Raw genomic sequence first — 17,225 nt, 5'->3', positions numbered from 1 at the left:
TATGGCTCCACACCGCCATAAAGTAAAAATCAACATTTACAGGCTAGGGAAGAATGACGTCTCAGCATGGAAGGGACTTCTCTGGTGGTCCCCAATGCAAGGGTTCCAGGTTTGATCCCTTTTTGGGAACTAGACCTCACATGATGTAACTAAAGAGTTTACCTGTTGCAACTCAGAGATGCCACATGCCACAACTAAGACCTGGCACAGCCAAATACATAAATAAATATTAAGAAAACAAACTGGCTGCTTACTTAAAAAAAAAATAACCACAGCATGGAAAAATTCTGGACATCAATACATTGGCCTTTAATAAGAATGATTTCCAGGGTGAAGAAGGCAGTTTATGAGTGAGGTGGAAATAAATTCCACAGCTTATGATAAGTATTTAGAAGAAGACTAGACACTATCAAAGAATCATCAAAGCAGTCAATGTGAACAATGATCTGAAATCCCTCCTAAAGGATATGTACAAATCCCACACAAGCAAAATGTTTGTAGAGGTGACAACCTAAGATCCATTTCTGGGCTTGGGAGGAAGGAGATGGGATGAAGCTAGGAAAATCTTTTCAGGGCAAGGCTAACTCACCAGTTGGCTATTTTCTGAGACCTTTTCTCCCCGGATATGATGGATAAGGAAATAGAATTCTTTTTTCCTTTTATGAAGAGCTACCTAAGAAGTAGACATAAGAATTGTTCATTCAAAAAAATATTTTCTCCCCAAATGAATATGCTTGCTACTAACGGCTAAAGGAAAGTCACAGGGAAAGCATTTCACTCAGTTTGGTTATAATTACAGGTTCTATGTATGTGTCTGCTCAAGTTGATGAGGGTCAACTTGTACAGAAAGGCAAACACCCACATATATACCACGGGACCTGAGAAGTTAGAATTAGGCTAGGAATTCATTTGAAGACACAAAAACATTTTGCAACATCTCTATTCACTCAAATTTGTTCACCAGCCACTGGCTATTTAAATGGTAGGCAAATTTCTCTATCCATTGACTCATCCACTTATTCAACAAATATTTAGAGTCCTTGTCATGTACCAAGACTATTCTAAGCACTTAGGCTTGTGAGCAATAAATGGAACAGACCAAATTCCTCCACTCTGGGGACTTCCCTAGTGGTCCAGTGGCTAAGACTCCACACTCCCAACGCAGGTGGCCTGGGTTTGTTCTCTAGTCAGGGAACTAGATTTCACATGGGCAATGAAGATTGAAAATCCAGCATGCCTCAACTAAGACTGACACAGCCAAATAAAGAAATCAGTATTAAAAAACAACAGTGACAAATTTCTCCATTCCTGGAATACCCTCCAGGGGAAGAGAGAGAAGTGAGAAACAGGTGAACCAAAATGTATGTACATGAGTGACAATCAGTACTCAGAGGTCAAAATAGGCAGGGCAGAGAAAGAGAGAGAGAACTGGATTTTCTGTAGTGTGGTCCAAAGACAGCCCTCTCTTCCTCTTGAAGGTGAGTGACCTGAGGTAAGTACATAGGCCTGAAGGATTACAGGTGAAAGAGTATTCCATGCAGAGAGGACAAGGAGACACATCTTTTGTGGGTCTGAGAAACAGTAGGGAGGATGATGGAGATGGAAAAGACAGAGTCAGAAGGAGAAGAGGAGATGTACTCAGGGAGGTGGTGGGGTCGAAAAGCAGACCATAGAGGATTCCAGAAGTTGCTTTAGGTGGTTTTTATTCTAAGTAAAACAAGTCATAAGAGAATTTTGAACAGACAACTAACATAATCTGTCTTAAACTTACAAAGGATCCCTTCACCACTTCAAGAACAAACTGTAGGAGGGGAAAGGTGGGAGCAGGTGACCAGTATAGAGACTGTGCAATAACCTGGGAAAGAGATGCCCCATTGGGACCAGGTGATGGACAGCACAGGGCTGCTGAGAAGCACAACGTATGGAGAGTTAACCATGAGAATGAACAACTGCTTGGTGCTTACCTAAATTTCTATCTGGGTCGCTGAATTCATCATCCAAAGCCTCTCTTCTCTTTCTATATGTTTTGTATCTCTTTTGAAGAATGAGAACATGCAGAGGTGCAAGTTAAAATGAACATGTCAGAGCTAAAGTTTACTGGAAATTTGAGTTTCCAACTGCATATTTAAAATACTGAAGAGTGAAATCCGAACAGCAGAGAAGAACAAACTGTAAACTAGGGACTAATGGTTCTGATTATATTTCCATTATCAAGGCTAATTGTTTTAAGAGATTTTGCCTTGATTATAACAATAATAAACAAATATTTTATGTTTCAAAAAAAGATACTGAAGGCCCTGTTTTTCAAACTTTGTATCATGACCCACTGAAGAAGTAGCATTTATTTCATGACTCAGACACATATGTAGGAATATGCATTACTAAAACGAAGGCTGAATGACCTATTTCTGACCAATGTCTATTTTCCTAAAATCTGTTCCCACTGGCTTTCACACCACTCATGCATCAATCAGGGTTTTTGCTGCAACGTGATCTACTCTTCCCTAGAAGCTCTTGATATTTTCTCTAATATTTGATTTAATTAAAAACAGCATGTAAGGCTCGATAAGTTAGCTTTATTATACTCCACTAATGGGACTGCCACTAATGGGACATGAGTGAAATCTTAAGAACAGGCAAGGTACAGCAGGATACTGTTCATTTACTGTTCTTTGACCAAAAAAAGAAAAAGACCTGAAACACACTGTTTAGAAAGACCAGAGACAGCCTCTCATGTCCCACTGGAATTGGAAAAGTCTGGTCTCCAAACTCAGGGAACCATTTCAAGAACCCCAGAGCCTTCAAACACCAAGGTCACAAGACACTTGCAGAAAAAGGCTGTCCTCACCCACTGAGACCAGGTTCCAGAAGTTCTCCACCATCACATCCTGGTACAGCTTTCTCTGGGCTGAGTCCAGCAACCCCAGCTCCTCCTCTGTGAAGGCCACAGCCACGTCCTTGAAGGTCACTGCCTCCTACAATAAACAATACCAGCTCAATCTTGGACCAGCCAGTGTCCCATGGAAGAGCGGCAGCACCAGGAAGGAGAGGAGGAGGATAAGAAGTGGCTTTGGCTCCTGTGCAATGCGTAGAATTCCCAGTCCTGCCCCTTCCATCCTGCCAACACCACACACTGACTCTCCTTAGCCTGACCACAAGTGCAGCTATGAAGAAGGAAGCTTTGTGTATTTACCTGGTGTCCTCAGTAAACTCATAAACAAACTCCCTAGAATTCTAACTGCTGCATCCTGAACTAAAAACTTTTTATTTTTGGCCATGCCTTGCAGCTTGTGGGATCTTAAGTTTCCTGACCAGGGATTAAACCCAGGCCATGGCAGTAGAAGTGCAGAGTCTTAACCACTGGACCACCAAGTCAAAGTTGTTCAAATGTGTCTGACTCTTTGTGACCCCATGGACTATGAGGTCCATGAATTCTCTAGGCCAGAATACTGGAGTAGGTAGCCCTTCCCTTCTCCAGGGGATCTTCACAACTCAGGGATTGAACCCAGGTCTCCTGCATTGCAGGTGGATTTTTTACCAGCTGAGCCATAAAGGGAACTCCCCAAAAGGTTTCACTTTTTAATTACAATCATCAATTGTCCCTGAAACATTTACTAGTTTAGGCCCGGCAGTATCTGATGGCACCTGCCTCTCACTGAAGTAGGAACCAGGTGAGAAGGAGGGTCATATGAGGGAATTAACCAAAAGGCCATGCCAGGTTTCAAATGAAACCCTCTTTCTTTCCTAGTTTGTCTTTCTCTTATCTAATGGTATACTCTGACTCCAGAGTCTTAGTTTTCTGTATAAGTATGAATTGGTTCCTCATTTTTCACAACCCTTTCATTTAAAACAAAGATAAAACCAAGTACGTACCTCTTTAGACAATTGTTCTGAGGTGTCAATGCAGTGACAAGTGCTGTAAGTACCACTGGACTTTTAAAATTAAGGTCATGGATTATTTCAAGCAGAAGAAAAAAAATACTGGGCTAGCCAAAAAGTTCATTCCACCTTTTCTGTATCACCATACAGAAATACAGGAAGAAACTTTTTGGCCAAGCCAGTACAAGATGGAAAAACAAACAAAACAGTAAATAAAATACACGCAGGGTCTGATTCAAGCACAGGAAGACAGACCCTCACTCTTGTCATGAGAAAACTACCAATAGTTATTTTTTCTGTGTGAAGAGGCAGTTTTATCCTGCTGTGCCATATTTGGCTATTTTACAAAAAAATATTCAAGGCACCACTTATAAAATATACCACTTCAATTCTGCATATCTAGTATGTCAAGGGCAAAAAGAGGCAATATTTTTCAGAATATATTTTTTGAGAAAAATGTTAAATCAGGAAAATCATCACTGTAGCATTCGTAAAACAGTAAATAGTTTAAAAATAGGTATATAAGAAAGTTAAGCGCTGAAGAACTGATGCTTTTGAACTGTGGTGTTGGAGAAGACTCTTGAGAGTCCTTTGGACTGCAAGGAGATCCAAGCAGTCAATCCTAAAGGAGATCAGTCCTGAATATTCATTGGAAGGATTGATGCTGAAGCTGAAGTTCCAATACTATGGCCACCTGATGTGAAGAACTCACTCACTGAAAAGACCCTGATGCTGGGAAAGACTGAAGGCAGGAGAAGGGGACGACAGAGGATGAGATGGCTGATGGCATCACCAACTCGATGGGCATGAGTCTGAGCAAGCTCCGGGTGTTGGTGATGGATGGGGAGGCCTGGCATCCTGTAGTCCATAGGGTCGCAAAGAGTCAGACATGACTGAAGCTTTTTGGAACATAATAAAGCAATTAAAAGTGAATGTTAGGTAGTATTAAATGAGAAAAGTTTTAAAATTGTATCTATGTTATAAATGAACTTCTCTGTAGCTCAGATGGTAAAGATTCGCCTGCAATGCAAGAGACCCGGCTTTGATTCCTGGGTTGGGAAGGTCCCCTGGCAAAGGGAATGGCTACCCACTCCAGTATTCTTGCCCGGAGAATCCATGGACAGAGGGGCCTGGCAGGCTACAGTCCGTGGGGTCACTAAGAATCAGATATAACTGAGCGACTAACACAACTACTACTATGTTATAAATACAAATACGCAGCTATGAATACACATGATGAAGAGATTACAGAAATATAAAAGCAGCTAATTTGTAAGCTGGGAAATCGTAAAGTGGAAGATGTTCTTCATGTCCCTTAATTTTCCTTTTACTTGTCAAATAAAAAATGATGAGATAAAACCAAAATTAAAACCAAAACTAATTACATAAGACAGAAATTTTTTAAAAAGCACACATGGCTCACAAATGTCTTCACAGGCTTAGACTCTCCTTGAAAAAGAAAAACCCACAGGGAACTACAGCCAGTATTCTGTTATTGCAAAATATTTCCCTGTAAGGGAAAAGAATCTGAATATATATATACACACATATACACACACACACATACACATAACTGAATCATTCTGCTGTACCTGAAACTAACACAACATTGTAAATCAACTATGAAAGTGAAAAGTGAAAGTGAAAGTTGCTCAGTCATGACCGACTCTTTGTAACTCCTATGGGCTATACAGTCCATGGAATTCTCTAGGCTAGAATACTGGAGTGGGTAGCCTCTCCCATCTCCAGGGGATCTTCCCAATTCAGGGATTGAACCCAGGTCTCCCACTTTGCAGGTGGAGTCTTTACCAGCTGAGCTACAAGAGAAGCCCAAGAATACTAAAGTGGGTAGGCTATTCCTTCTCCAGTGGATCTCCCCGACCCAGGAACTGAACCAGGGTCTCCTGCATTGAAGGCGGACTCTTTACCAACTGAGCTATCAGGGAAGCCATACCTCAATTAAAAACAAATAAAGAAAAATCAATGTAAAATCTCTGAGTATGGAAATGGTATTTTTAACAGCAAGAGAGACAAGCTCTACTCACCATGAACATGCTCATCTTCTCTCTCCTTCCAGGGAAGTGTAGAGTCCTAGAAAGACAGAGAGGGAAAGGAGAAAGAAGTCAATGAAAACTGGCTTACAAAAATGTGACTAACCCAGGCGAGGCTTGCTGTCAATCAGCAAGGCACTCAGTCGCCAAGTGGCTGCAGCCGAGTGGGCTTGAGAGGGATCCTGCACCAATACCAGATGCCCCCGAGACCCCTCTCATTAGCTGTTCAGGAAGCACCACGCCCACCCACACGCAGTGGCCCCATCAGTGTGCTGCGGCTTCCACAGTGGTCCTTCTTATTCCAAGGTGTAGTCAGAGACCATGTGAGTAAGAGCAGGCTTTGGAGTCAACACGCACGGGCTGAAATCCGGGCTATATCACTCACTAGTAGTGTCATCTCTGGCAAATTATTAACACCTCTCTGCCTCAATTCTGTCATCAGCAAGTGGGGGAGAACAGGGGTATCCACCTCATGAGACTGGTGTAAGGCAGAAAGCTCTGAGAACCCCGTCAGGATTTTTTATTTCTCAGCAACTGTGGTAAAGCAGATGATATTGGATATTGTACCATTTGAAATGATCCTTATAGATGCGGTTTCTAACAACAGAACACTGTCAAATAGGGGCAGGTCCCAGGTGGTTGTCCCAAAATGCCAGTTTTTAGAGTTCTGCGAATCTCTGCTTGTATTCCTCGTAATTTTGTTACCACAACATTAATATTTAAACTGAAATAGACAACTTTTTATAAAAGATACAAAAATACATTGTTTTCTTTTTAAGCAGGAAGTACCCTTTTGACAATTATGCACAGATATAAAGAGAACTATTAAAAGCCTGGATTCTGCAACAATAATAAAAAACACCTCGACAGTCCATACCAAAACATTCCATACAGGAATCTGAATTATAAAGAAAGAAATGTTTAAAAAATAAATGGATGAGAAGAGAGAGCTCCTCCCCATGGCAGAATGCAAACTAATAACTGTAGAGTGAAAGACAGAAAATCAATGGGTGCTAAAATTTGGAAAAGTTTAGTGAGGCGTAAGACAGCCACATTGTTTCAAAATATTAACTGCAAAAAGGACAACAGTTACTTGGCAGACACCTTAACCAAGCACACAAAACTGAAATCACCAGCTGGGACAAACCCACAAACTGATGTTTGCTTGGTATGATGCCTTAGAGGGCTGCCTCACCACTTCTGGGGCATCACTGTTAATAATGCATAACCTGAATCCAATTACGAACAAATATCAGATAAACCAGGGCTTCCTTGGTGGCTCAGTGGTAAAGAATCCACCTGCCAGGGTAGGAGATGAGTTTGATCCCTGGTCCAGGAAGATCCCACATGCTGTAGAGCAACTAAACCCATGTGTCCCAACTACTGCGCCTGGCTGTGATCTAGAGCCCATGAGCCACAACTACTGAGCCTTTAAGCTGCAACTACTGAAGCCCATGTGGCCTAGAGCCTGTGCTCCACAACAAGAGAAGCCACCACAAGGAGAAGCCCGTGCACCACAGCTAGAGAAAAGGCTGTGCAGCAACGAAGATCCAGCACAGCCAAAAACAAACAAAAAAAAAACACACCATTTTTTTAATGCATAACCTGAATCTAATCATGAACAAGCATCAGATAAACCACAGCTTCCTTGGGTGACTCAGTAGTGAGGAATCTGTCTACCAATGCAGAAGACACAAGTTCTATCCTGGATCTGGGAAGATACCACATGCTGCAGAGCAACTAATCCTGTGTTTCACAACTACTGAGCCCATAAGCCACAGAGCCTGTGCTCCACAACAAGAGAAGCCACCACAATGAGAAGCCCGTGCATCGTAGCTAGAGTGTAGCCCCTGCTCACCCATGCAGCAACGAAGACCCAGCACAGCCAAAAACAAATAAATAAATAAAATTATTAAAAAAAAGAACGTATAACCTGAACCTAATCATGAACAAAGGTCAGAGAAACCAAAAAAGAGGGACCTTCCACAACATAATTTACCAATACTCTTCAAAAATATCAAAAGTCAAAAAGTCTGAGGAATCATTCTAAAGACGACTAATGAAATGAAAACTAAGTGCAACGCATATAACTGGACTACATCTTGAAGAAGAAAACTGGTTCACCAAGACTTTATTAGAACCAACAAGGACCTACTATATAGCACAGGGAAATTATACTCAACATTCTGTAGTAACTTGTAAGGGAAAAGAATCTGAAAAATAAATGAATCACTGTGCTGTGAAATAAACATGATATTATAAATCAACTAGATTTCAATTTTAAACAAGATCTTAAAGAAAAAACTAATAAAAAATGTAAATATGGGCTGTGCATTAGATAATAGTGTGTTACCAATGGCATTAACCTCCTTTTGATTAACTGGCTCTGCAAACGAAAAAATATGTAAGTATGATAAAGCCGTGAAAAACCACACTGCACTGAGGGCTAGCAACAGAAACAGCTCGAACTTGGTGTTTTCAACTGATCAACAAGAATCGTGTTGAAATGAGAAAAAGACAAGCTGCGCCACAACACAGACAAAAATAACCAAAGAACTGGGACTTCCCTGGTAGTCCAGGGCTTGAGAATTCACTGTCCAATTTAGGGAATGCGGGTTGAACCCCTGGTCAGGGAACTAAGATCCCACATTATGTGGAGCCACAAAGCCTACTTGCTGCAACTAAGACCTGATGCAGTCACTAGTAAATAATATTAAAAAAAAACAAAGAACTGTCCTCTCAGCAGACATGAGTGGTGGACCACTTCATTAATAATGACTCCAGTCCCATGTTGTTTCTCTCATCCACTAGATACAAATCATTATGATATTCAGTAGTCAATTGCATCTCCTTCTTGACACCATCCAATCCAGAACAAACCCTTACTGCCTCAAGCTCTCCTCAACTCAGTTAACAAACTGAAACCACAGAAGCAGCCGTACCTCACCACCTCTCACCAGGACACCAGTGCTGCATAGGTGTCCTTGCTGCAGTAAGCTAAAACAAAGTGAGCTTTTTGATTACAGGTATGTTTCTGGTGGCTGGTGGCTGGCGGTCACAAATGAGCAACTGAGCAAAATAGAAATAATTGGTGACTCCACATAAAGAGTATATGAGAACTCCTTATACTATTTTTGCAAATTTTCTCTAAGTTTGAAATTATTTTTATATTATTTCCTAATATTTTAATGAAAATAGCTATAGAAAACATTTAACACAGTATATCAACTATACTCCAATAAATATTTTAAGAAATAAAATTAACCCACTGAAAAATAAAAAAATTAAAAAAAAAAAAAAAAAAAAAAGAAATAAAATTTTAAAAGAGAAGCTAGGAATTAGTCATAGTAATAACAATAGTATTAATAGTAGTGGCTCAATGATGATGACTATGGCAAAAATATCTAGTACTAATTAACAGTAACTACTAGTTGATCTTCCCACTTTAGGCACACTTTAGCCTAGTTTATGAAGCTTTCTAGGAGGCTCAGTGATAAAGAATCCGCCTACCAAGCAGGAGACTCGGGTTTGATCCCTGGGTGAGGAAGATCCCCTAGAGAAGGAAAAGGCAACCCACTCCAGTACCCTTGCCTGGGAAATCTCATGGACAGAGCTGCCTGGTGGGCTACAGTTCATGGGGTCCCAACGAGTCGGACACAATTTAGCAACTAAAGAGCAGCAACAGCACTCTAGTTTAAACGATAGCAATGAATCTACCCCCAAAAGTCTGGAAAGGATATATCTTCACATCTAATACCCTTCCATTTTGATTCTACACTTGCTAGCTACCTTTCGTTCAAGTCAGGATTTTTTGCAAGGATCCCCGACAACTGACAATCATTAGTAGGATAATAAAATCCTCAGACTAAGTAAAGCTCTGCTTTATCTGCGACATCCAGCAGGGTCAATTTCCTCAGCCTCATTTTCCAGACAAGATCTCTCCTGAGCGTCTCATATTTTCACATGCAGGAGAGTTACTACAGGATCTTGTTGGAATGCAGACTTCTGGGCCCCCATGTAGAAATTCTAAATCAGAAGGTCTTGAATGGGGCTCAAGGCTGGGCCTTTCTACCCAAGTGATGCCAATGCTGCTGGTCTGTGGACCACAATTTGGGTAGCAAGGCAGTGTAACCTCACTCTCAAAGAAAACAGCCTCCACTAAACAGACACATAAACAAAGGGTAACCAGACAAAAAGGCACTAAAACATTAACAGCTGTTATCTTTACACCCTAAACTTACGGGTCGGCAAGGAGATCCAACCAGTTCATCCTAAAGGAGATCAGTCCTGGGTGTTCATTGGAAGGACTGATGCTGAAGCTGAAACTCCAATACTTTGGCCACCTCATGCGAAGAGTTGACTCATTGGAAAAGACTCTGATGCTGGGAGGGATTGGGGGCACAAGAAAAAGGGGACGACAGAGGATGATACGGCTGGATGGCATAGCCGACTCGATGGACATGAGTTTGAGTAGACTCCAGGAGTTGGTGATGGGCAGGGAGGCCTGGCGTGCTGCGATTCATGGGGTCGCAAAGAGTCAGACATGACTGAGCGACTGAACTGAACTGAACTGAACCTTCTGGGTAATTAAAATTTTTCCTTACATCTGCATTACCTTAATGATTGTTACTTCTGTAATATAAATATTACTTGAAATAAAATAAATGACCCAGTTGAGAAAACCATCTTAAAATTGATAGAATAGGGAATTCCCTTGGGGGTCCTTGGTTAGGACTCGGTACTTCCACTGCCATGGGCCCTGGTTCAATCCCTGGTCAAGGAACTAAGATCCAGCAAGCTGTGTGGTGAGGCCAAAGAAACCACACACACAAAACACAACAAACAAACAAACAAAAAAGCTTCACAGAATAACCTAAACCTTGCTCTCAAGGTCCCCACAGTTAAGTCCCAACCTACTTTCATGAAGAGATTCTAGTCAGTTCCCTATGCTCAAGAAGAATATATCAAAGAGATTAGCAAACCCAGGTGTTGGACTCAGCCTGCTTGGGGTTACAACCTCACCTCTGCCTCTTACTATTCAGATGAGGATGAGCGAACAGGGTTGTGTTCCCTAGCTCCATCTTCTTATTTCTAAAGCAGAGAAACAGCAGTACCGATGTACACAGCCAGTGTGATAGAAACGTGTTCATCTGTATAAAGCTTTTGGAATGGAACTTAAGTGACCAAGGCTTAGTTACAATCATTACTCATGCCCCATACGTTCTACAATTTATGTATGTTAAATATAAGAATGCCAAGTTTTACTCCCTCGGGTCTCTCTTGCCTCTTCCTTCGTGTAGTGCTTTTTGAGAAGTCAGGGCTGGGGAAGGAAAGAAGGTCGCAAAATCCCAGGATTGTGTTTGCATCCCCTATATTTCACACCCTCTTGTACCAGCTAGGAGGAACCCTCCCTTTTCTAAACAAGTACGGAGTCCAGGACAATTCAGTTTCCTGGGCTCACAGAAACTCACTGTGAGAATCCGGGTGCTTCTGAATTACAGTAGCATTAATAACAAGCATGCGTCAGGTAATTGTTGACCTTTTGCTATCTCTTTTTTCTCCAATACTGTATTAAGAATTACTTTTATTTCTCTTTTACAGAACACCAACGGAGGCACAAAAGGGTTAAGCAACTCACCCAATGTGACAGAGTATGAAGCCAAAGAGCGAGCTTCAAAGTGGGAGGTCAGGTTAGTGGTGCAGAAAGCCGAGGAGACCCTCAAATCCCAAAAAGCACAACCTGAGCCCGCCCCATCCCGGGACGCTATCAAACGCTCCGTCCAGGGGCACGAACATCATCACCCTTGGCCGTCAAACCTCTGCTTCTAGCCGCTGCTCCTCTTTCTCTCCAAATGAAAGGTCAGGAGCTGCCGGCCCCAAGCGCATTTCGGGGGCGTTTGAATGGATCGTGAAAAGCAGACCTGAAACACCATCATCAAACGAAAGATGGCTGCTACGTCGTCCTCCTGGGGCCGAAGGGCCTGCGAGTACCCGGAGCTCCTGGACTACACTTCCCAGAATTCCGCGGGAGAGATATTCGCAGTCCAGCCTTATTATAGCTGCAGTATGCGAGCCTACTAGAGAAGGAAATGGCAACCCACTCCAGTATTCTTGTCTGGAAAACCCCATGGATGGAGAAGCCTGGTGGGCTACAGTCCATGGAGTCGCAAAGAGTCGGACACGACTGAGCGACTTCATTTTATGCGAGCCTACACGGAGCTTTGGACTACACATCCCAGAATGCAAAGGGAGTGCGTGTGGGCCCTCCACACTACCGCCCTCTCGGACTACACTTCCCCCAAAGGTCCTCGCGGAAAACCGTCAAAGCCTCACCCCCTGATGAGGAAGTGGCCAGTTCCCCTGGTTTTCACTTCCTTTAACCCCTAAGGTTTCAAGCAAATGTCTTGCCATTCTACCGCGTTAGCCTTAGAACAGGCTTACACGCTTAGAAGCACTTTGGACGTGTTCAAGGACCTAAGTGACATAAATGCATTACCAGCCACAGAGGCTTTCTGGTAAACCCGAGTTTTACTGTTGAAATAAAAGAGAAGGAAACTGGGCTTTCTTTGGAACAGGCTTAAGTGAAAAGTCAACATACCTCAATCCCTGAAATGTGACCAAACATGCTATGTCCTTACTGATTCCACATCGAGAGGGTCCTCTGTTGTAATTCTGTGTTCCCTCCTCACGCACATCTTTTCAACAGGAAAAGTGAAGGTCGCTCAATCGTCTCCGACTCTTGGTGACCCCATGGAGTTCTCCATGGACTCCATGGAATTCTCCAGGCCAGAATACTGGAGTGGGTAGCCTTTCCCTTTTCCAGGGGATCTTCCCAAACCAGGTTTCCCACATTGCAGGCGGATTCTTTACCAGCTGAGCCACATATGTAAAGAATCTACCGGCAATGCAGCAGATGCAGGAGACACGGGTTTAATACCTGGGTCGGGAAAATCCCCTGGAAGAAGGCATGGCAACCCACTCCAGAATTCTTATCTGGAGAATTCCATGGACAGAGGAGCCAGTCAGGATACAGTGCACAGGGTCGCAAAGAGTCAGACACCACTGAAACAGCTGAGCACACTGTATGTGTATCCACTTCGTTTCCAGTTGCTAAATTTCTGCTCTCCATGTTCTATATTTATAGTTAAAGTACTGCAAAAAGATTCAATAGTTGAAGCATAAGTTTATCTGTGTATGCAAAACAATCAATTTTTTAATTTTGAAATTGACTTCTGGGATTCTATCATAATTTTGATCATTATATGCCTTATGACAATACAGAATAATCATATTATGAGGTGTTAACTACAAGGGATATTTAGTAGTAATTTTTTCAAACTCTAATGTAATTTCCTGCTTTGATGGTACTATTGAATGAAAAAACTGTAACATGAAGTCATAAAATTAAAAAATACCACAACATGCTCCTAACTATGGAAAACCACTATGGAAGAGTATCCCGTTACACATGATCTTATGCATATCTACATACAGATGTATGTGTGCATGCACACACACACACACACACACACACATACACACACACACACACAAAGATTCAATTATACTCTGAAGGTTACAATCTGTGACCTCTCAAAGCCCATATTGTGTATCTCTTGCCATTATATTCGCCAGAATTATAATGGCTTCAGATTAATATACAAATATAGCAAAACTCAAATTCCTACAGCTATACACTTATTTCCATTAAAAAAATTCAGTGACATTATTGATGTGGTGCTTATCTTTTTCATATTTTAACTTCATAATCAAAAGCATTCAATTGTATGATTTTGAGATCAAAGAGATATATAACCTATATACTGGTAAGTACTCCTTTCCCAAAACCATGCTGTACTGCTACCAATAGGTCAAAGGACATAAATGTCAGTCTTGCCTCAATAATACATTTAATAATTTTATCAAATTCCTACAAGTTTCCTGGGTATTTTCCTCATGGATGTGTGTGAAGAATATGGCATAGCCCCTACCTGAGAAGTTTTGACAGAAGAAATGCTACAGCATTTAGTAAGCAAACATTTCAAAGTCTGGATAAAAATGAGGGAATTAGAAATCAGTAAGTTCAAGGTCGACCAATAAAATTTTTTCTAGTTACAATTTTTGTGACATTTTCAACATGTTACAGTAAATCCTGCCTTAACATTGAGTGACTCACAAAAAATCAATTGTACAGTTACCTATTGTTGCAAAGTTAGTAACATTTTCAGTTTGTACTGTCAGAAAAAAAAAATCACAAGACAGTTCAATTTATATTAGACCCAATCCTTGGAAAACTGGACAGGGCCTCAGACAATAACCCTACTTGAGAACAGAGGCTGTGGGAGGCAAGGAGCCAGTTGCAATAGGCTTATATCATATTAATACTGCAGATTATAATATCAAATGGTTTTCTGTACCTCAACAAATGATCACTTCCTGAATTAATTTTACTTGGTAGGTTTCCTCCTCTGAAGCAATTTTCATATAGTGTCCATTTCCCCCTTTTGGTTTTTTAACATACATGGACTGAGCACACATACAAGCAAGAGTCGAAGTTAAGGTTGTGTAGATTCAACATCCAAGTCCCTGCCCTCATGGAGCTCACATTCTCTTGGACATCAGTTTTGACAAGCCCAACCTTACACTTTCATTAAAGGCAAGACCAAACTCTTCCTCTCTAAGTGCTATCTCCCTAAGTGGTATCTAACAAATGTCAAAGTTCTGAATGCAACCCTTACAGCACCACTCAGAGGAGGTTTCTGCTGTGTGGTCTGGTGAACACTGGGATAAGTTCAGCTACTGCTTCGACACCCAATACCTTCCCTCCTATGAGACCTGACACTCGCAAGAACTCAGGGTTGCACATGAGTTTTTTGAAACAATCATTTTGTGAAACTTCTTTCTTCTGATAGTTCCTTGATGTTCTTACCACTCTCATCACTTTCATATAATATATCTCCAGTATGAATTCTGTGATGACTTACAAGATTGGAACGCCAACTGAAGCTCTTACCACACGTCTCACACTTGTAAGGTTTCTCCCCTGTGTGAACTCTCCTGTGATACTGAAGCTGTGAAGACCGACTGAAGACCTTAGCACACACATCGCATCTGTAGGGCTTCTCTCCAGTGTGGACACTCTGATGAAGCTGAAGACTTGAGGCCTGACTGAAGTGCTTCCCACACTCCCCACACTTATATGGTTTCTCTCCTGTGTGGACCCTCTGATGCATGTCAAGGTTCAGGCTCCACTTAAAGCCCTTCCCACACTCTTCACACTTGTATGGCTTTTCTCCATTGTGGACTTTTTGGTGGGCTTGAAGGTGTGAACTCCGGCTGAAGCTCTTGCCACATTCCTCACATTTGAATGGCTTTTCTCCACTGTGGACTCTCTGGTGGGTCAGAAGATGAGATGCTTGACTAAAGACTTTTCCACACTCCTCACAATTGTACGGTTTCTCTCCAGTGTGGATTCTGCAGTGAATTTTAAGATCAGCTCTACGACTGAATCCCTTCCCACACTCTTCGCATTTGTATGGTTTCTCACCAGTATGGATCAGCTGGTGGATCTGAAGTCGTGAATTCTGGTTGAAGCCTTGTCCACACTCTTCACACTTGTAGGGTTTCTCTACGCTGTGGGCCTTCTGATGGATTTTAAGATATGAACTCTGACGAAAGCCTTTACCACATACCTCACATTTATAGGGTTTTTCTCCTGTGTGGATGACCAGATGAACTTGATAATGGATTTTCATCCTGAAGTTCTTCCCACACTCATCACATCTGTATGGTTTCTCTCCTGTGTGGACTCCCTGATGGGCTTGAAAACTTGAACTGTAAATGAAGCCCTTATCACATACTTTACATACATATGGTTTCTCTCCCGTGTGAATTCTCCGATGGGCCTGAAATTGTGAAGGTTGAATGAAGCATTTACCACACTCCTCACATTTATAAGGCTTCTCTCCTGTGTGGACCCTCTGGTGGATATGCAGATTTGAGCTACAAGTGAAACACTTCCCACACTCCTCACATTTGTATGGTTTCTCTCCAGTGTGGACCATACAATGACTGTTAAGTGCTGATCTGCGGCGGAAGTTCTTACCACATATATCACATTTGAATGGTTTCTCCCCAGTGTGGATTCTCTGATGTTCCTGAAGATGTGAAGCATGAATGAAGGCGCGTCCACATTTGTCACAATTGTGAGGTTTCTCTCCCGTGTGTAATTTACAATGAACAGTAAGTGTTGATCTACGACTGAAGCCTTTCCCACACTGCTCACATCTGAATGGCTTCTCTACAGTGTGGACTTTCTGATGAATTTGCAGCTGTGAACTCTGGCTGAATTCCTTGCCACACTTATCACACTTATAGCGTTTCTCTCCCGAGTGAACTCTCTGATGAATGCGAAGTGCTGAGCTGTAACAGAAGCTTTTTCCACACTCACAACATGTATGAGACTTCTCTCCTGAGTGTATTTGTTGATGAAGATCAAAGTTGGAGAGATCACCGAAATATTTTGTACATTCATTACACTGAGAAGGTGTCTGGCCAGGGTGAATTACAGATAGTCCGGCCCCATTCTGGCCAGGTGAGTCATGTTGTTGGTGGAATTCAGAATATTTTATCCTGGAGTCTTGACACCTGGTTAAGTCACTAGCAATGTGTCGCCAGATCTGCCAGCAGGAAAGCTCGTCATGTGGTCCTACTTCTGAAATAGTCTCCATCTCACTTTGGATCTTTTCTTCTGCAAAGACACAAAATTCAGAGATGTGGACAACTAAAGGTTCTGTTCGCTGTTTTCAAGATTTCACATTTAGGAGACAGTATGAGACTTGAATGAATCCAGAGAATGTTCCGTTTGTCTCTTCCATTGTGTGTCATGTACTCTGGTTTGCATGCCAATGGAAACCAGTGGTGGTCCAGGTCGCTCCTTCTCACTACCACTAAACCTAACAAAACCCACTGGTGTGAGTTTCCTACATGAGGTGCAGATTAAATGTCAAAAATTTAACTTGAAAAATTGATAATTAGATGCAAACTGTTCACCTATAGACACTTTCTATTGGATTCAAAGGCAGTGTAGAATCTCAGTAAATTTTATAGTTAGCAAATGATGCAGACAAAAAAGTTATACAGTTAATAAAATATGAATCAACTAGAACTTTAAGAGAAAGCAAAAACTTTACTTTTTCCAAGTAAACAAAACTTGGAAGCAACTAAGATGCCCTTCAGCAGGTGAATGTATAAATAAAAAGTATGCATAAATAAATAAATAAATGTATAAATAAA

The 17,225-nt window shown here is 41.7% G+C and overlaps 1 protein-coding gene across 11 annotated transcripts in view; it reads right to left on the bottom strand.

Annotated features, from left to right (window-relative positions):
* Window positions 1–17,225, bottom strand: part of LOC136161419 (zinc finger protein 234-like) — a 58,573-nt gene that overhangs the window by 3,702 nt on the left and 37,646 nt on the right. For 5 of the 11 annotated variants that reach the window (XM_065926263.1, XM_065926261.1, XM_065926268.1 and 2 more), the window contains one exon: window positions 12,940–16,683. In XM_065926263.1, coding sequence (XP_065782335.1) covers window positions 14,813–16,683 — 1,871 coding nt within the window. In that variant the 3' untranslated portion in view covers window positions 12,940–14,812. Of the gene's footprint in view, window positions 1–2,848; window positions 2,976–5,924; window positions 5,971–10,952; window positions 11,505–12,938; window positions 16,684–17,225 lie in introns of those variants that run through there. The other 6 variants (XM_065926267.1, XM_065926269.1, XM_065926260.1 and 3 more) reach the window with 5 other exon arrangements.

The sequence above is a fragment of the Muntiacus reevesi genome, chromosome 2, assembly GCF_963930625.1.
Source record: "Muntiacus reevesi chromosome 2, mMunRee1.1, whole genome shotgun sequence".
Taxonomy (NCBI): Eukaryota; Metazoa; Chordata; class Mammalia; order Artiodactyla; family Cervidae; genus Muntiacus; species Muntiacus reevesi.
The sequence above is the reverse complement of the archived record's forward strand: the minus strand, read 5'-3'. Positions and strand labels throughout refer to the sequence as shown.